This window comes from Helicoverpa zea, chromosome 23 (assembly GCF_022581195.2).
Source record: "Helicoverpa zea isolate HzStark_Cry1AcR chromosome 23, ilHelZeax1.1, whole genome shotgun sequence".
Taxonomy (NCBI): domain Eukaryota; kingdom Metazoa; phylum Arthropoda; class Insecta; order Lepidoptera; family Noctuidae; genus Helicoverpa; species Helicoverpa zea.
In genome coordinates this window covers 5,856,027-5,877,054 of record NC_061474.1, presented here as the reverse complement: position 1 = coordinate 5,877,054, position 21,028 = coordinate 5,856,027, and the positions used below count along the sequence as shown (strand labels likewise).

General features: G+C 38.0%; 1 protein-coding gene and 1 long non-coding RNA gene across 2 annotated transcripts; both read left to right on the top strand.

Annotated features, from left to right (window-relative positions):
- Positions 1-919: 919 nt before the first annotated feature.
- Positions 920-1,235, top strand: LOC124641982. The gene is made up of 2 exons (XR_006985724.1): positions 920-980; positions 1,097-1,235. It is a non-coding gene; the product is annotated as an uncharacterized LOC124641982 (long non-coding RNA).
- A 2,822-nt stretch (positions 1,236-4,057) lies between these two features.
- On the top strand, positions 4,058-19,574 carry LOC124641710 (MICOS complex subunit Mic60-like). Its single transcript, XM_047179876.1, has 18 exons — positions 4,058-4,087; positions 6,187-6,407; positions 7,468-7,670; positions 8,126-8,161; positions 8,499-8,635; positions 9,878-10,004; positions 10,519-10,682; positions 11,079-11,204; positions 11,556-11,628; positions 11,978-12,078; positions 14,812-14,922; positions 15,283-15,400; positions 16,018-16,155; positions 16,665-16,768; positions 17,266-17,367; positions 17,947-18,035; positions 18,706-18,888; positions 19,426-19,574. The coding sequence occupies exons 1-17, from the start codon at positions 4,058-4,060 to the stop codon at positions 18,881-18,883; spliced, it is 2,058 nt and encodes a 685-aa protein (XP_047035832.1). The 3' UTR covers positions 18,884-18,888; positions 19,426-19,574.
- The last annotated feature ends 1,454 nt before the right edge of the window (positions 19,575-21,028 follow it).

Genomic DNA, 21,028 nt, shown 5'->3' with positions numbered 1-21,028 from the left:
AACATAGTTCTCTCTCACTCTTTCTAAGCAGATAATTATATTTGAAAACAGGGACAACAATATTTTTGTGGTTGCGTGAAATGGTGACATTTACTTTTGATATCCTCCTGTTTGTAGGTGCGTGCCATATCTGGTATGTACATATGTCATGGTAGTTGTGCTGTCAAATAGGTGCTCTTCGTGACTTATTTTTGCTATTTTATAGAAAATCACTCGTGTTTACTTTTAAGACTTTACTATTTCAATAGTGAATTTATCAACGAGTATGCCTACGTGTTGTATCGTGAAGTGTGGTGCAAGTAAGCACAAAAATCAAGCTGGATTGTCTTTACACAGGTTAGTAACCAGTTTTTGCTAGATTCTACATAAACTAATTCACATTGGATAAAAAATATGTTACGGAAACATGAATTGATGGTGAAAGTACTAATATTTAAGTTTATTTCTGTATAAAAAGCTATATTTAGAAATAAATGTTGTTTACAATAACATGTCATATTGGCATAGTGCTGTACAGTTGTCATAACTGTATCGATATAATATCCACTTTTATAATTCAGCTTTTACTAATTTTAACAACAGAAGTTACTGTTCCTAAGACACTGAGCCCTCAGAGTTGTGTATTATGTTGAATAGAACATCTCTATTTTGTTATTTACTTAAGTATATAGCCTATGCCCACCGGGTAAAGTGTAGCTTTCAAATCGGTCAACTTGTTTCGGAGCCTATGCAATCCAAACAAATAATCAAAGTATAGATAAGTTCAAGTTTTGATGTTCTTTAATTAAAAAAACATTTTTTGCAGGTTTCCTATACGAAATGATTTAAGGACAAAATGGTTAGAAGCTATTGGTGAGGAAAATATTAATCCCAGACATAAATATTGGTTTGTCTGTTCGCTTCACTTTGAAGATAGTTGTTTTAATAGAACACTGGATATCTTAAGATTACGTGACAACTCTGTTCCCACATTATTTTTGGTAAGTCTTAAGATAGTTTTTTTTTTTTTTTTGTTAGACAAATCCTATGTAATTACATTATTAGTACAGTATATCTCTCCGTTCAATCGTTATTAAAGGAATATTCTTTTTTTCAGACACCCAAAGAAGGCCCCCAGGAGTCGTTGAATAGCTTGAAAACGATTGTAAATTATTGTATTTTTTTTAAGACAGTATCTACTTATGGCGTTTCTTGCGGATTCTTCTTCATAAGACCGAATCTTTGGCACCCTGCAACTAGTCTGACGTGAAAGAACTTTCATAGGGCTATTTGAAATAATAAATAATTACTTTGCCTGTGTTTTTTTTTTTTTTTTCAAAGGTATCACCCTACTGAAATGACTCCTCCCATTTGGTTGATGTTGTTGAGGTTATTAGTATCAGTGAAGTTAATGTGATAGTTAGTTCTATGACGAAGAAATTATTTATACTAGGTTATTTTTATGCACCCAGTAAGAATCGTACGTACTTCTAACTAGAATACAATATCGATATTTGTTGAATCCGGTAGTGGTACAACCCTAGTAATGGCAGCCATTTTAGTTACTACTGCAGACTGTAGGTGTGCAGGTTTTTTTCGTGACATTTCCTGTCCCTATAGTTATATGTCAATGGTAAAATCTTGATTGTTTGAACTAAGCTGAAAAAAGGTTTTATTTGTAGTTACAATTACTGAAAAACTGGAAGAGTGCTGATAACCTGACATTTAAGCAGAAAAATAAATGAACACTTCACAGTCAGCATGAGTTCTGTCAAAATAAATAAAATATGCGATCTGTTTTATAAAGAATAATACATAAATTACAAATTTCTTTGGACATAAAACTTTACTAAATACATTAGAAAAATTATGTTTAGGGTCACGCCCTGCTTATTTACAATTAGGACCCTTTTGGTGAGTGGCTACCATTTTGCAAATATTATAACTGGGGTGCACGGATTTACCTTCTTGTCCGTGCTGGGGTGCAAATTGTTCCTACCTGTGTGCTACAGTAGTTAAAACAAATAAATACAGGGTGTGCGATCGCGCAGCGGAATGTTGTTGAATTTAAAGATTTTAATCATGCAGATAATTAGTGTAGGACTTTCTATAATTGTGTATGGTAAATAAAAAATTGTGTATGCAGCCATTGTGGAGAAATTCACCAAAAACTGATTCCGCTGGGCGAACGTTGTCCTGGCGGAACTTTTTTTAATCCATAGACTTTAGAAGAAAACAGATGTGTCCAAAAATTGGTGTGTATTTGTGTATAATTATTTATGTATGAATGAAATCAGTGCATGCATAAACTTCGGAGAAATTCAAGTTTCCGCTACGCGAACGTTTGGTCATTAGCTAGTTTTCATATAAAGCGCTTACATAGAGAGCTGTCAATTTTTACATACGTTGTTTTGAATTTGTTTAAATTTGTTTAAAAAACAGATTTAGAAAAAGTCGTAGGGTTTAAAAGATAAAATAAAAAAATAAAAATAAAAATAAAAAACACTTATTAAGTCTTATGCCCGTTTTCACCAACAAACACCTAAATTTAGGGAGCATTTACGGAACACTTAATTAGAATTTCATTTTCACCAAAGCTTAGGTGTCCGTTATAACCTTAAAATTTCACTAAAACTTGGGGGCCCGATTGATGCCTGCTTAAACGACCCCTATCATTATCATGACAGAATAAAAACATATTTCGAATCGTTTCTAGCGATGGATAGTGAATAAACGAATGTTTTTAGAAAGTTTAGAAGCTGTGGAGTTTGTGGATATGTTAAATAATAATCATTAGAAGACCACGTATCTAACGTGTAAGAGCAGATGACTGAGAAATACGACGATCATGACTTTTTTATAAGATACTAGCTTTCGCCGCCTAAAACCTTCTCCCGGGTCTAATTTAAGTTACCTCCCCTCTAATTTTCAGCCAAATCGGTCAAGCCGTTTTCATGTTATGTAGTGACAACGGAAACCGGGTTTCATTTTTATACATATATATAAGTTATCAGTTGCTATCAATGCACTTGCTAGGTCGTGATGTCCTTGAATTATTCAAAAATAGGAAGTCCGCCATGTCCATACACAGTCCATACACAGTCCAAATACACAGACCATAACAGATGCAAATCTGGTAATTACTGATGTAGTTTCGCGGTGGCCGGGACATGATTTAACTATATATAGTAAGTTCAACTCAGTCTTGCGCGCGGCCTTATGTGTGGGTAACCCTTGTACATACACAGTGACTTTGTGTGCGTGACAAGAGGTACAGTCGGGTACAAATACAGTTATTTAGGGGTTACGGCTGTTTAAAGAAAAACAGTTATTACGTAATTTAATGTTTATTTATTTATAATGATTCTGAATCGCTACTTGAAAAATCAAATGATGAATTTTCGGATTCGCTACTCTCACCGAGGTAAATTATAAATTTTGACTCCTTGTCAAAATGTCTATAGTATTTTTCTTTTTTCTTTTGTACATGTCGACAAGTATTACCCAACATCTCTTCATCAATATGACTTAAACGTTCATTTATGAGTTTCATTATTTCCGTCTTATTTTGGTCGACATTATGCGAAGCAATATTATTTTTTAAAATTCCCCACACATTTTGTTTACATTATTATACTAGATTATACGTCTTTTTACATTCTTAGTCCACACTTTTATTTATTGTCCGCGTACCCCGAGATCTAGAAAATATGTAAGGAGTATTTAATTCATCTTAGATATTTCACCTCATTTATTTCTTAGATACTGTCAACGTCAATTTGAAAAATCTTATGAGAAAATAATGAAAAACTGTAAAATGTAATAATAAAAAGCTTTAAATGTTGTTTCATTTTTTGAAACGCTACCTGACTCCTTAAACATTTTCTCCGTGAAGAACTAGACATTTTCGTAAACGACTGTACCCATAACAAAAAGCGATAAGAACACGTCATGCTCGGACGACGTCACTGTCACACGAGCGAAAGTTGTATATTTACAAGCCGACGCACACATAGGGCCGCGCGCAAATCTGAGTTGAACTATCTTTACCAAAACAGCAGAGACCAATGATTCTAAAATGGTGAACATGGAAGAGCCTATCTCCTGGGTGATAGTGGATACCCTCTGAAGGTAAGAAGTAGGCTAACATTGAACACTAGCTTCTGCCAGTGGTTACACCCGCATCCCTTGGGAACTACTTCCCGTGCCGGGATAAAAAGTAGCCTTCCTCGATAAATGGGCTATCTAACACTGAAAGAAATTTTCAAATCGGACCAGTAGTTCCTGAGATTAGCGCGTTCAAACAAACAAACAAACTCTTCAGCTTTATAATATTAGTATAGATAATAAATTATGTAAATTAAAACAAAGATAGTAAACAAATGTTTAAATAATAGTCCTCATGTGATGTACCAAACATTATCATCATCCTCCTGCCCCATCTTAATTTGGGGTCGGCGGGTTGTTTTTACACGTCTTTCCAATTTCTCGCACCACCTGAAACGAAATAAACATTATAAATTTATAATTTTAACTCCATACTTATATCCATCAACTCATGGAAAACAAAAATACAATAAAAACACATTAAAACAAGGAACACAGTTGAACGGCAATATCTTAACACACTATATTATTCCACACAGATATTATTAACATTTACCTGAAAACGTTTCCTGTCGCATTAAAACTATTTGGGACTAGATCCAAGCTTTGTTTTTGGCTTCGTTCGTGGTCCCATTCGTTTTTTGTTTAATATTGTGTCTCTATGAGACGTCAGCAATTTCACCAGCTTGTCTTTTTCTTCTGTAAGAAAGGTTTGTCCTCGTTTTCTCTTCTCTGCCAAAATAAACTTATCTTTTCAACAATAATAAACCCAAAATTAACCTCACTCAATGTACACATATACACATCAGTCAATTTGACAAACGCGCGAAGGACATAGGTCAAAATTCACCTGTAGAAAACCTCTTTACTGTTTTATTGCTTATAACAAAGCGTAAAGTAGTTAAAAGTTAAATTAAAATAACATCACAAGAAAATTTTTCACAGGCTTTATAATAGTAATATATACTCGATTGACGTTTATTTCTTAAGAAGTACTGAAAAATCATTTTATCGATAAAATATCGACTTTTCTGTATCGTTTGTAGAACTAGTAATCTGTCACTTACTTAAGGGATCCATGTACAAGTGTGATGAAAATGAATTTAGGTAGGTGTCAAATTGGGAGGGCCCTTATTGTAAGTAGCATTTAGATAGGGAAACGGTAAGAGATTGTTGGTGAAAACGGGCATTAGTTCTTAAAGTATGCAGTTTGGGGTCTAGATTTTCACGTTTAAACAAACCTTGTATGTGTCTGCAACATGTTGCCAAGTATCAATGATGTTCCGTTAGTAATTAAAAAGTTATAGGATAATTTACCATGAATAGATCACTGTTTACAAAGCAGTCAGCAAATTTTTATTTACCATACACAATTGTAGAACGTCTTACAATAATTATCTGCATAATTAAAATCTTTAAATTCAACAACATTCCGCTGCGCGAACGCACACAAATACAGGAGGTCAATAAAACAACCAATTTCAGATTTTCTTTATTGTAGGTAAGCAATTTGAGTTGAATAAATTGGTTCAATTATGGGTACCTACACCAGATGGGCCTAACAAACTGAACCTTAAAGCTAAGCGTCCACTTGTCGGTATCGTACGCAACGGACGTATCGCACGCAACGGATCGTAGAATTATTTATATAGAAACTCAAACAAGTGCGTGCACCTGTCCGCATCGTACGCATCGCACATCTTGTTTGAGTTTCTATATAAATAATACTACGATCCGTTGCGTGCGTTGCGTCCGTTGCGTACGATACCGACAAGTGGACGCTTAGCTTTAATCCATACTTCTACAACTAGTATACCTATAAAGAGGAAAGATGAAGATTCGTGTGTGTTTACTGTGTACAAAAATGGTTAAATAAAAGATTTGATTGTTTGTTTGCATCGAATAGGCTCCGGATCTACCGAACCGATTATATAACCTATACAATTTGAGGTGAACATGGATTATGTTTCACCCGGGTACGGGAAGAAGTTTCCCACGGGACGCGGGTGAAGAAACCGCATGTAACTGCTATAAAAATGTCCGTACGGTAAAACTGAGTTTAAAAACCTATAATTATTAATAATACTATTTGTTTTCCAGTACCGACGTCATCCAGCAGATTTCCATTTAGCATCACTGTCCCAACTAGGGCCGGTTTCCCGATACTCATCACAGTTCAAGGAATACAAGCCCCCGGGCCCTAAGGAGCGAGAGACATGCCCACTTCCTAAGCCCCCGCCGCCGCAGCCTAAAGACGACAGATTATTCTGGGGGACTATGACACTGCTTCTATTAACTGGAGGATTCGTTATATATGCTAAGTAAGCTTAGTAGTTAATTTAACATGTAGTTAGTCTCAAATTTTGGTAGTTTTATCAATACTTCACATTACTTTACGTACTATGGATTTGCACGATCAATTTTCGAAGTTTTTTTTAATAACTTTCTTTTGACGTTGTAAGTAACTTGGGCCTCAGTCTCGCTCATCAAAAACCTGAGACCTAGTACAACTAGGTACTTTAGTGTAGGTACCTACAGGTCACGTAGTCAGGCAGTCATTCTGTAAACATTGCTGTTTTAGTTGCATCCTTTAAGTTCCTCATAGTTAAGAAAAGTCTGTATGACGACCAATCGGTCGCATTTTTATTTAGTGAATTATATACATAATATAACCATGAATAAAACTATGTACCTATCTATGTTGAGAATCTTCACTAACTATTCCTAAATAGTTCGTGAAGATTTGGAAACCTATTTCCTAATACATTTATTTATTCATCTACATACATTTACCATTACAGGTTACCCCAATGCGATAAATGCGCCTTAATTACGTATAAATTATTTATACACAACACACATATATATGTATATTACATACATAATATACAAGGTGTTGATTTGCATTTGTGCCATAGTTCAGGAGGAGGACATACAATACGTAAATAATCGATTGGAATTACAGTAGACGGGAAATAGCTAATATGCACTGCTTTTTTGTCATTATAATGTCGTGGTATTTTCGTAGTAATCCAATTTTATGAATGAAATTTATGAGTGATCGTTGCGTATGCTTTGTGTTTGCGTTTGTGTGAGGGTGCAGCACGGTTTTAACGCCAGTAACATACGTGACAAGTTTAAATAAGGCTAGATGACATTTACGGAATTCCGAAAAAAAATTAAAGAAAAAAAATTACGTACCAATTTTTTTATTGATTTGGGTCGAGAATCATTAGCATAATTACGTCCTTGAATATGGCACGGATGCAAATCAACAGCTTGTATAATAGCTAGAGTTACAAACTCTATCATGACTAGACACTAGATCATGGAAGATAGTTACTTACTGCATTTATATAACAAGTTTGTTTACTTGATCAGGGGTTCACCAGAAATTCGCGATTGGTTAACACTGAACGCACCGTGGTTCGACGACCTGATAGCAATACTTTACCAAGAGAATATGACTTACGGAGAGTTTGCCGTAACGTGCATCGATGACACGAAGAAGCTGATCGACAGGCTGACAGGAAACGACAAACCGAAGAAGTGCTCCCTTGACGGCGGACCAGTTCTCAATTATGGTAATAAGTTCGCCAAGCTTTATAGTCGATCATAAGGGTAAGTAGTGCTTGGTGCGGTGGGTCCGTGAATGGGAGACCATCTTGTCATAACGACTTCTTCCATGTTTCGGAGGGCACAATCAATTTGTGTCCCGGCTGTCATTTGGCTATCTTTGAAAGTTGTTACTGGTAGTCAGAAAGTTTGACAACCAGTCTTGGGTACCAAGTGGTATGGAAATGCCCGGGTAACTACATAGGTTGTGGAGGTCAGATAGGCAATCGCTCCATGTAAAACATTGGTTTTTTTACCGCATCCGGTAAGACTGGAAACCAACCAATGTAGTTGGGAAAAGACTCGGCAGATGAATAGTTGGGAAAAGACTGATGAACATGTTATTTTTTTAATGATCCTTGGAAATCAGGATCAATAATAGTATTTTCGTTGACTAATTCAAGGCTTTATTTTTCTTATTCAGATGTTCCAGAAGGACCAAAAGACGATGAATCAGATGGTAAGGCTTCCAGAACTTTATTCTTAGATGTTGTTAGTCAAGTACTAGTTAGTTTTTTTGTGAGAAAAGACGAAAAATTGTCTGGTCATCATCAATCTTACTACTTTTAATTTTAAATTCTTAATACCTTATACACTATAAAAGAAACTATTAGCTAAGTAAATAATACACTATCTTACATTGAACGCCTTCCTCTCTTCTATCTATTTTGCTGTGCCTATCGGGGTCCATAATTGTGACTATCATTTTATATTTTCCACCTAATGTACCTACATTATGGAATGCAATAAACGATATGATATGATATAAATGATAACTGCGAATTGTTTTTTTAAAGTTGTGACGTGCGAACCAGAGCCTCCCCCAGTCGTGACACAAAATATTTGCGAAATTGAGAGATGCATGCATGATCTCGGTGAGAGCGTTATCAACAACTACCTTACAGCTAGGGAAGCCTGCATTTGTTATAACGAGGTTAGTGTATCATCAAGTTTCATCTAAGGCCGTATACAGAAAGAAAGCTGGAAGAAGCTGGAAACTTATAAGCGCTTATCGGCGCTTGACAGCGCTGGTAACCCGCGCAGGAAAATATATGAACACGCGCCGATAAGCGCTTATAAGTTTCCAGCTTTTGTCTGCGCCGGTCAGCGCTTATCGGCGCGTGTTCATATATTTTCCTGCGCGGGTTACCAGCGCTGTCAAGCGCCTATACCTAAGCGCTTATAAGTTTCAGCTTCTTCCAGCTTTCTTTCTGTATACGGCCTAACCGTCAGTTACAGAATGATCCATTAAAGTTGAAGCTTCTTTAAATCTATTGCTGGCTCTTTCTTTGTCAATAAGATAAAAAGTGTTAGCAATAGGTTTAATCTTTAATTTTAATGGATCTTTCTGCAACTGTCGGTAAGTGCTCCCAATATCGATTTTCTATGAACATATCGCTTAACGGGTTTTTAAACAATCCTGCAGTCTTATGTGTGGTTTATGTGTAACTGCCTCGTTGGTCTAGCTGTCGCACGCGCGGCTGCTCAGCACGAGGTCTCGGGTTCGATTCCCGGGTCGGGCCGAAATAGCTTTGTGGGTTTTAGAAATTTTTACAAAGCGGCTCCGGGCTGCTTTGTGAAATTTTGTCTGGAAGTTGGTGATTGATACAGCCGTGCATCGGAGAGTACGTAAATGTCGGTCCTGCGCCTAACCTCCCTCCGATCGTGTCGGTTTACCGTCACACCGGGCCATGAGAGTGAAGGAATAATTAGTAAGTGCACCTGTTTCGGCGCAAATGTTTGTGCTCTATAATATGTCCTGCGCAGTTGGCTAATCTCCATATGAGAACAGCCGCTGTGGCTGATAATCGGCTAGGAGATCATTATCATGTTCAGGAGTACCCTATAATAAACTACGACTATGACTGTGAAGTGATTATAATGTAGGTTTTAAATAGTGTAAAGATACGTACTGTAAAGATAGTTTAATGTGTTTTAAACACCCCAGGGGGCCCAGCAGGGCCAAGGCGTGCCGGGGTTGCGGGACTGTTCGAAAGAGTTACCGCGGCCCTGGTATATAAAAGGCCTACGACAGAACACGACGGTTTTTAGTCAGTAAACTCTGAGACTCCCTCACCGCTGCTAACCCACAGCGGGAGGGGTCATTTGATGGTTTTTGATTTCGTAAAAAAAATGTTTTAAACAAGTAAATAATGACATATTTTTGGTGTTACAGCTAGTAGAAGCCACCATGCAAACATTTACGTTCAAGGCTATGAAGGAACTGCGTTATGCCATGGAGGAGAGGATAGAACTAGTCAAGACTTCTCTGAACAACGCATCTGGTTGCGTCAGCAAACTTGGTAAGCTTATTTTTGACTTCAGTTCTATTTAATTAACAGTTTTCGTACACAGAACACAGACGAAAAGAAAAATATAACAAATAGTAAAGACGGAGAAAGAAGAAAAAAGATAGAATATTTTCTTAATGAGGCTTCAATCGAATCTGTTTAGAGATAATAGACAATCATAATGCTTATGTCAATAAAACCCAGTTGTACCATTCAAATATAACGATAACCAAACTCCAAACCTTACCAGCCGTATACTTGCTGTCCATTGGTCCAATCGATGAATTAAAAACTGAAAATGGTTCGGTTAGCATTAAATCAACTCACTGTAAGAGTCAAACGGCTAACGTCTTGTGTAGGCAAATTAATGTGTTTTACAGCAGTAGACTGCAAAATAGTTAACTTATTCTGACAAACTTTATAGGCTACCCAGCACGTACATAAACCCATCGAAGAAGCTGACTTGAATCGAATTAGCAGAAAATATATTAAATTCACTTATATAAAAACCCTTAACATTTTTCAGAGGAAATGGTTCGTTACTTGGACTGCGGTGTGCAAGCCACTAAAGAACAAATTAGGAACTCGAAGCTACTGCACCGAGATTTGCAAGATAAGTTTACGAGTGCCTTCATTTCTTATCAATGGGAGAACGAAAGGTCTCTCGCTATGGACAAACAGTGGCAAATGGTAAGAAGACCAACAATATAATAAATCTATAGGTTAAGGGGTAAAATTTGTAAGTTTGTATGTAGGGGTAACCATTGGAACCGCTGGTCGGATTGCCAAAATTCTTTCACTGATAGATAGCTACAATGTTCCTGTATAATTTTATAATCTACAATTTTACCTCAGATATATATGATAAAACTTACCGTTATGCTGAAAATCACAAAAAAAACATATTTTTTACCTTTGACCTGGAATATTTTTTTTCCATGTAGGGAAAATATGGGGAACTTTAAAATTTTATTTATAATTATATTTTAAACGTGACTGGACTATTTTTGGTCTATGTGCCTGTAAAGATAAAATTAACTGTGTTTGAAATAAATAAATATGATGATATGACTATTTTTAACACAGGTAGAGGTAGCGGTGGAAAAATACACTTCTGAAAATGTGGCCATGTTCCCAGAATTGGACTACGCGGCCAAAAAGCCTACCATTGACGGGGACGTAGATATACTTCTTTACAACAGTTATAGATACGTAAGTATAGTTTCAGCGTACCAACACATATCTACCTTTGTGTTCCGATGGGAAATCATCAAGTGACCCCTCCCGCTGTGGGTTAGCAGCGGTGAGGGAGTGTCAGACTCTTACTGACTAAAAACCGTCGTGTTCCGTCGTAGGCATTTTATGTACCAGGGCCGCTGTATCTTTTTCGAACAATCCCGCAGCCCAGGCAGCGCAACCCATAAATCCAGGACTTAAATAAGTTTTCACGGACCAAAGATCGTCGGAAGACGGTCTTATTTTTTTTTTTATATTCTGATATTTAGCAGTGTTTAGTACCTATGTAAATGTATATAAGATGAGTAAGTTTTTATTTATTTTTAGGTTCATCAATTAAACGGCCACTTAAAAGAGGCTTCTGATGGTATGAGTGACAGAATCAGCCGTACACTGGCCAGTAAGTAAATAATTAATTTATTTATTTAATACACTATGGAAGACTTACAGCTGAACAAAAACTAATCAATAGAAGGAAGTCATAGTCGAGAGAGAGCCAATTAAAAGTCCTCGCTTATAATAATTAATATGACCATGTAACTCGACATGTGCACATTTGTTGCTGGGAGTATGTTCCACCACTTCTTCTTCCCAGCAAAAACACATAGAGTTTTGTCTAAATCCATCCATCATTTTTGTAGTAGGTAAACGGTAACAGACAAACGAACATAGTGATAGTAATGTTTCGCTTATCACGGGATAAACGCTAAGAAGAAGAAGAGTAGTAATTTTTGAGGGTTTTCTTCCAGCTTTGTCACATGGCGGCGAAGCTGAGAAAGCTAATGAGGCCTACTTGCAAACTGTTGTCAAGACTAAGAAAGAAGATCTTATGAAGGAGTTTAAGCAAAGAGTAAGCTATAATTAATTTATTATTATAATTAATTTCTAATTATTATTATTTATAATTATTATCTCTACTCGACCACGGTACTATAGGGTCCGGATTTTGGAAGGCGAACGTGGGGCCGAAGCCAACACGCTGAAGCCCTTTTGAGACAACTTTAATGAAATGGCGACACAAAACCGACGATTATCCCTGTATACACTATAGAAACGTACCCAAGGACAATCCCCGGTTCTGTGCTAAACTATTGCTAATTATGGATGAAAACTACTTGGGCTATTGTGATGGGATGCTAATGGACTAGGAATGGGGAAACTACGGGAACTATGGCACCTGCCGATGACAATGTATTAAATACCTGTTAAAATGGCAGGTGGAGACTCGCCAACTCACTTACTGGGCCCCCGGCAATCAGTCACTGAAAAGCAACAAGAGGGCAACAGGTACATGAGCGGCTGAGAAGGGTGAGGATACCTCGGCGGACTTTAAACGCAGATCACGCGCTCCCTGTGGGTCCAGCATCACCGGCCCACTCGCCACTTACCACGAGGCACCTACCCTCCGGGCAGGACTAACCTTGCTCTAGCGACTCCACTCTGACCGGCCGATGAAGGCAAGCCAAGAGGCGGGAGACTTATCCTCTGTCATGCTTCACTCCGGCAAGCCGGAGATGGGGGACAGTATACTCTCCCTGGAGCACTCGGATATATAGCCCTGCGGGGTCGCTACTCCCCGTCATCCGCCTCAGATGCCCTGCGGGGCCTATTATTAATAATTATTATAAACATTGGGGATTGTCCTTGGGTACGTTTCTATAGTGTATACTAGGGTTTTCAATACCGGTATTGACGAGCCAATACCGTGATTACGGTATTACAATCTTTTTATAATTTTAATTATTGTGGTTTGTTGTAATAAGTAGCAGGAAGTTGTATTAAATAAGATAAATAACTACGTACTCGTAAGATGTATGTAGGTACTCGTAATATTATTCTCACACTTCACACTTGTGTATTAAGCGCCAACTTTTATCTCCAGCATACCCACCCGCACCTTTCTTAAACAACGGGTTCTTAGTCGGTCGAGCGAGCCAAACGAGGTTATTGTTTTGTTAGTCAGTAGTAAAGAGACATATCATCACTAGGATGTGTCGCCAATCTACTTGGCAACGCTGCAGAGACTCCAGAACAGACCAAATTTCAACCGAGTCAAAGGCCTTCTCATAGTCCACAAATGCTAGACACAGGGGCTGTTTATACTCTTCGGTTTTCTGTATAATCTGCCGCACTGTGTGGATGTGGTCTATGGTGCCGTATCCGCTCCGAAACCCAGCCTGCTCCGGTGGTTGGAATTCGTCGAGTCTTCGCGCAAGTCGGTTCGTGATCACTCTTGAGAACAGCTTATATACGTGGCTTAGGAGGGAAATGGGTCGATAGTTTTTCAGCAGGGTTTTGTCTCCCTTTTTGAAGAACAGGACGACAACACTCTCCTCACTCTCCTCTGGAGTTCTCCCTTCAAACAGGACGGCGTTAAAAAGCTTCTGGAGCTACCCCAGTACGGGCTTACCTCCTGCTTTTAATAGCTCTGTTGTAATGCCATCCTCGCCATGGGCTTTTCCATTTTTGAGCTGTCTCAGAGCGATCTCGATTTCGCCACTGCTGACTTCTGGCAGGTCTTCGGTAAAATGGCGTGTTCATGTGGCTCTAGAATCCTCACTTCCGGGATTAGGTCGAGATGCATGCGATGCGTATAACCGGCTATAGAAGTTAGAAGTATAGAAGTTTTCCGCTACCGATAGGATTTTGAAAGTAAAGGATTGTGTTTTAAAAGTTTTAATCGATCTAAAATTAAACTCTGATTTCGAATTAGACGAATTCTATTTGACAATATTAAAAAATATTTACAACAGCCTTTCAGTAATCAAAGTAACTGTAGGTATTAGAAATTTTTAAACGGGATGCCAATTTACTAAAAGCGGATATTGCGCTAAAATGTATGTTGACGAAGTTAGATGGTCAAGCTAATATGACTTAAAAGCCAAAATCTTGCAAAAGCACTTCGAAGACGCATAAAGGAGCGACGACTTTTAATATCTGGAGTATTGCAATATTTGTATGACCGACAATACCGTGATCGCGTGATCACGGTATTGAAATTTCTAATACCGGTATTGATACCGGTATTGAAAAAATCCGGTATTTGAAAGCCCTAGTGTATACAGGGATAATCGTCGGTTTTGTGTCGCCATTTCATTAAAGTTGGCTCCACAAAGGGCTTCAGCGTGTTGGCTTCAGCCCCACGTTCGCCTTCCAAAAATCCGGGACTCTGCAGTCCCGTGGTCGGTTGGAGACATACCAGATTATAATAATAATAAGGAGTTTAAGCAAAGAGTAAGCTATAATTAATTAAAAAAAAAAAAAAAACAGTTTTGAGTTTTGTTTAAGGAAAGTTGATTTAGACCGATAGCATAATGTCATTGATCGGTTAAACAATAACTTTTATTACTAAGAGGGAATTTGTGAGACGACTAACGCTTTTATCAGAGCTTGTTTTTTGAATCAATCGCTCATAATAACCTGATAAGTCCAGAGAGTACTATATCCAGGAAAAAAATAATAATAAAAAGAACTACTGTATTCTGCCGACTTGTGTCGACTATAATTCTCTCTTGAGAGGTAGATCATTCCAGAGAATAATAGTTTTTTTTTTTTAATTATTTTCGATCGTTTTTGTTTCTAGGAGGACGATCAGAAGTTAAGAAATGAAAACAATTTAAAAGCGTGTTTGCAAAAACAAAACGAACAGCACGAGGCGAATCTTGCTACGAAGCTTGAAGAAATGGAAGCAGAGGTATGTCATCCTAACTAATATTATAAATGTGAAAGTAACTCTGTCTGTCTGTCTGTCTTTTCTTCACGCCTAAACTACTGAACCGATTTGTGTTAAATTTGGTACAGACATAGTTTGGAACTTGAGAAAGGACATAGGATAGTTTTTATTCCAAAAAATATAAAAATAAATTTTACTCCGGACATATAGCACCATCTATTGGTCAAACGAAAAATCTGCCGGAAGTCACTATTCCACGCGAACAAAGTCGCGAGCAAAAGCTAGTTTTATAACAAATATAAACTTTTCAGCTTTATGATATTAATATAGATTCAGATAGTTTGATGTATCCTGTGGTTTTCATGGAATGTTCGTTACCAGGTCACGGCGAAATTCAATAGAATGGTTAGAGAAAAAGTCGCAGACGAAAAGAGATTGTTTGCTGAGGAACTCGCAGACATGGCTTCAAAGCTCAAAATCGTTGAAGATAAACTCGAAGGTACAGCAAATTATTTTATTTATATGTATAACGACACTAAACTGTGAGCCCTGGTTTACACAAATTTTTCTGTACGTAATAATCTACGGCAAAGAAAATCACCGTTCGTAGGCACGGTTGTCAATGATATAATGGGTTGCTCTTAGTATTTAGGCCATACCTAATCTTTGGAGAAACTTGCGCATTTTGAAATCTGATCGGCCTTAAACTCCTTGCTGCTTATACAATTAAACAAGTCGATACCTATTTAAAATTTCTTGCAATATGATACTAAATATGTATATGTACTGTGATCCTGTGATACAAATAAATATACTCGAAAAATCTTGGCGTCTCGGTCAACTTTTGGCTGAAAGTAGTTTTCCAAAAACGAATCTATTGTGCAGTCAATCGTTTGAGTCTTCTTTTCTTTCCTTATTTATTTGCTTGATTTACACGACTTCAGAAGTATAGGTATTATATAAATCTAAGTAGGTATATTTCTTTCAAATGAAACTTCAAAAAAAACAAATAAAGAAAATACTAATAGGTCCAGGTATAAAAAAAACACAGGTAATGTAAGTGTGCGATTTGAGCTATAGAACTCACATAAAGTATAAGTAATATATTTTACCCAGCTCGTATGAAAGCGGAGAAGGAGTCCCGTCGCTCTCAGGAACTGTGGGCGGCCGGCGAGTCTCTCCTAGCGGCCACCAAGAGGGGAGATCCCATAGTTAAAGTTGAGAAAGAGATAAAAGCCATCGAAAAGGCTTCTGGTATGTGAAATTCGAACCAATCATCAACTTGCATTTCCTTTGCGGATCCAGTCCATCCAGTGTTTTACATACCTCAACCCGTGCAAAGACACCTTCCCCTTTGCAAGACTGGTTGTTAGACTTTCTTGCTTCTGATTACTCGTAACGACTCTGACGACCGTAGACGTTCCAATGACTACCCAATTTAACTCGCCTTCCGAAAAATTTTAGCATTTTTGATATGTACTTAGGCCTACGTGCAGTTTTAGAACAGTAGGGTAACTACTTTAGCTTCTTCTTCCTCCTGCCCTGTTCCCAATTTTACTTGGGGTCGGTGCAATATGTCATTCTCTTCCATTTTCCCCTGTCACTTGTCATACTGAAACTCACTCCCTTCCTATTCATGTCATCTTTCAGGCAATCCATCCATCTTTTCTTAGGTCTTCCTCTTCCTCTCCATCCATCTACATTAATACTTAGCACACACTTTGTTGCATGCGTAGCTACTTTAGCATTGTGTTATATTGCAGGTGGCGACGATAAGTTGGTAAAGATCGTATTGAAATCGATACCGCCATCTGTGTACAAAACCGGTATTGTGCCGGAAAGTGTGTTGCGAGATGGTTTCCGTGTGGTGAGCAAAATATTATATACAAAGACTTAGAGGATATTAGGACCCCTTAGAAGGGCTGCGGGTTGTTCGAAAGAGATACCGCGGCCCTGGCACATAAAAGGCCTACGACGGAACACGACGGTTTTTAGTGAGTAAGAGTCTGACACTCCCTCACCGCTGCTAACCCACAGCGGGAGGGGTCATTTGATGATTTTTGACGAGGTCCCATTAGAAAGATCTAAACCTTTCTTCCGCAGAGGTTTACTATGAATGAGAATGTTAATATGTAATACTTTCATAGTAAAACCGCTGATCCGATTAAGATGAAATGTGGGTAGTGAAGAATCGTGTAAATTATTTACTAAGCTCCTTGTAAGGACCACTTAATAAAAAAAAATCTCAAACAACATACACTCACCTATCAGTTCTCACACGGGAGGAAATCGGTTATAATAACCTATTGCTAGCCCTTGGTCCAATAAAATCAAGAAGTCATGACAAGATGGTAATGTGTGTAGATGGAGAAAACGGCGCGAAACGTTGCTCTCGTCGAGCAAGATGGCGCTGCTATGCCTGTCTACATGCTGTCCTGGCTGCAAGGCTTATTTCTATTCATGCAGGTAACATGCACTTTTGAATCTACCTTTTCGCTCACGACATTGTATCGTAAAGTTATCGTCGTTATCCGTGCTCTTGAGTGCGTGAGAGAATATGACCTCGTAAATTTGCACTGTGGAGGGGCGAAACACGTGTCGAGTATAGGTTCGGTAGCTTGGCAACTGTCTCATTTGTGCATGAGGGTGGGACCCTTACTTTATGTGCATGTGTATAAAAGCACAACGTCCGAATCTCGATTTCGAATTAACGGCTACATATTTTTTACTAACATTTTATGTCATGAATTTCCGCAAAGTAACGCCTGTTTTGATAATCTGTATTACTGCAGCGTATTTGCATTGTGCGAAGATGCTTAAGGGGTCTTATATTAGAACACAAATTCATTGCTTCCTACGCAGTCACATTTTCATTTGTGACAAATTGAAGAAAAAATTAACGTAGCTTTCGATGTAATAAGATTACGCAAAATCTTATTACATCGAAAGCTACGTAATTTTTTTCTAAAAAAGTGGATTTTAGTAGTAGGTAATGGGTATATCCAATTTTGTGTGAAATTGTGTCAGCTTCATATTTCCTTTCAGGTCTCGAGCATTCCACAGGCTGAATTTGAGAAACCTGACCAAGACCCACCTATCGGCCTAGACACGTTTGATCTGTTACAGAGAGCAAGGTTAGTGTTATGTGTGTTTGATTTTAGCAGAAGCCCGGGCAACACGAAACCCCTTATTGAGATTATCAGACTTCCCAAGATGACCGTTGACAGCAGAAACACGGAAGGATACCTACGCTATGACACATAGATACAACGCCCATCCATACACTTATTGACAGATCACGCCAAACGTAACTGTAGAGGCTGTTAATTTTATCTTTCCAACAAAGTCAAATGTTTTTGTTTCAAATAGGCGTTTGCAGCCTCCTATGAAACGTCACACTGGTTGCACGGTTCCAAAAACGGCAAGAAACTGCATTGACACTCTTTTAAAAATAAGTAATATGTTCATAAACATTCTATTACATAACAATAGTATGCTGAGCAAGTTATACAATGCAACTGAAAGGTTAACTGCAAATCCATAACAAGAAGAAAAAGTCCTTGATGGGTTGTCCGGTTGGATCCCTAATTGAGTACTGCCTCTTCTTGTCGTGGGGCGTACGGGGTTGAGAGAAACACGGTGTTCGGGTACCGGATATATTTCGTGTAGACCCCCAGATAGAACCGTTCACTCGGACCAGTGCGCAGTAAATGTCCGTGGCTTGCATGCCTCACGCTCTCACAAGTTTTTGCTTACCTTGCGCTCTGGCATACATACATGTGTCCCTTTCTGTGAATTTAATAGGTTCTGGTTGGACCGCGGTAATTTGGCCGCGGCAGTGCGCTACGTGGACAGCCTGCAGGGTGCGTCGAAGGCCGCTGCTGCGAAATGGTTCGAGGCAGCGCGGGCACACCTCGAAGTTCGCCAGGCGGCAGAGGCAGTGCTTGCTCATGCCGCTGCCATGGGATTGCAATATATCTAAAAGACGTAAGACCTTATTTTTAACACGCTTATATATCGTTATCGGCACGGATATTGAGCCCTGACCTTCACCTGCGCAGAAGCAATTTATTGGTTTAGTGCCTTATGTGTACAGTGCGCCAAGCGGTCCCCACTCTTCCGCCGAGAGCTCAATATCCGTGCCGATAACTATACCTCGTAACTATGTAAGAAAATCTTGGAACCTTAATTTGACCCACTTCCCGGTCTTCGATTAGGATGAAGTTTTGCACACGCTCTGAGTTCTGATGACTAGCTAAAAAATGCTATTACAAATCCAATATGGCGGACGTGCTAAAAGCTTGTTTTTTTGTACTTCCTTATAATAATGGCATCCCAGCCGATTTTCGACCACTACTCTTTTCGTATAAGGAGATCAGCCAGCTGCGCAGGACATATTATATAGTCACAAACATTTGCGTAGACTCAGCTGGACTAGCTATTCCTTCATGATCAAGAAGCGCAGAATCAAGCTCAGTGCTGGCTGGTGAATTTTAATGCGAGTATATTTCTTTTTTTTTGCAGTTTTGAAGTCGCCCAAGTAATGTGGACGTTTCAAGTGGAAAATTAATGTGAATTTTCAAATATTTGCATAGTACTTATTTAAACTAAAAATATTGGGAAGACTTTAAAATTGTTCTACAGTTTATCTTTAATAAAAAAATTGTAAATAACCTGTTTTTTCCTTAAAGTTTAAAAGTTTATTTGAAACTGGGTTCTGCTAGTACCTACCTACCTACTCGCTCACCCGGATAAAAAGAGTTCAGCCTAACGCGGATAGAATATTTAATCCGACCAGTAGGTTTCAGAGATAGCGCATACGAACAAACAAGTCTTCTGACGATCAAGCTCGGACTAACCGTCAGTTGCACAAAGGTCCATTAAAATTAAAGCTTCATTAAATTAAATTAAAAAGTGTAGCCGGATGGTGACAAAAAACCTCCCGGATCTAAGTTACCTCCCCTCTAATTTTCAGCCAAATCGGTCAAGCTGTTTTCATGTTATGACGTGACAACGGAAAGCGGGTTTCATTTTTATATTTATAGATAATAATGTTAATATTTCAACTAAATAGATTTTAATGCACGTAAATAAAGTGTTCAATTTTATAATACTTCGTATACAATCTTCGACTTCGACTATTTTACTTCTATCGAGGTACGCTAGATTGGTGAAAGCTTATGCACTATGCAGTGTTGTGTATTTACAAAATTTCTTCTTAATTCTTCGATTGATCAACAAATAAACCTTGTTGATTGCTTGAGACGCTGTAAATACCGTGTAATACCGGAATTATGAAGTCCAAACAAAATATTCTAGAGTTGCCATTGGCAAAGATTGATACCTACCTAACAAATCATTGTTAATACGGCATTATGTAAATTTGGAAGCCAGAAAGGATATTTAAAAAAATACTGACGAACATCTATATCTATATACATATAATAAATCTGTAAAAAAACTGTGTCTGTACATTGAATATATTTAAAAAATAATAATTGGGTGGGGTTTAGAAACAGTAATGGAGCACAAATCCAAAAAAAAAAATTCTGTCTGTTTGTCTGTATGTCTGTATGTCTGTATGTCTGTATGTCTGTTTGTTTGTACACGCTAATCTTCGGAACTACTGAACGGATTTCAATGATTTTTTCTTTGTTGTATCAGTATTAAGCCTGGTCAACATATAGGCTATAATATATCTTCGAAACTTGAAGACCTGATGCAGAACTCCAACAGACCAACAAAACTATAAGAGATATAAAAATGGTGCCATGGCAAAAATTGTTTCATGTGATGAGCATTTTTAGTTGAGATAATAAATTTGAAGATCTGGAACACCTGATGTGGAACCCCAAGAGCCCAGCTTCTCTGTACCATATACAGGTATGGCGTTTTAGCAAAAGTTGTTCAATTTGATAAGCACTTTCTATTGACTTACACAAATTGAAGATCTAAAACACCTGATGTGGAACTCCAGGTGCCCAGCTAGACTATAGCATATAGAGGTATGACGTTTTAGCAAAAGTTGTTCAATCTGATAAGCACTCTCTGTTGACTTATACAAATTGAAGGTGTAAAACACCTGATGTGGAACTCCAGGAGTCCAGCTAGACTATAGCATATGAAG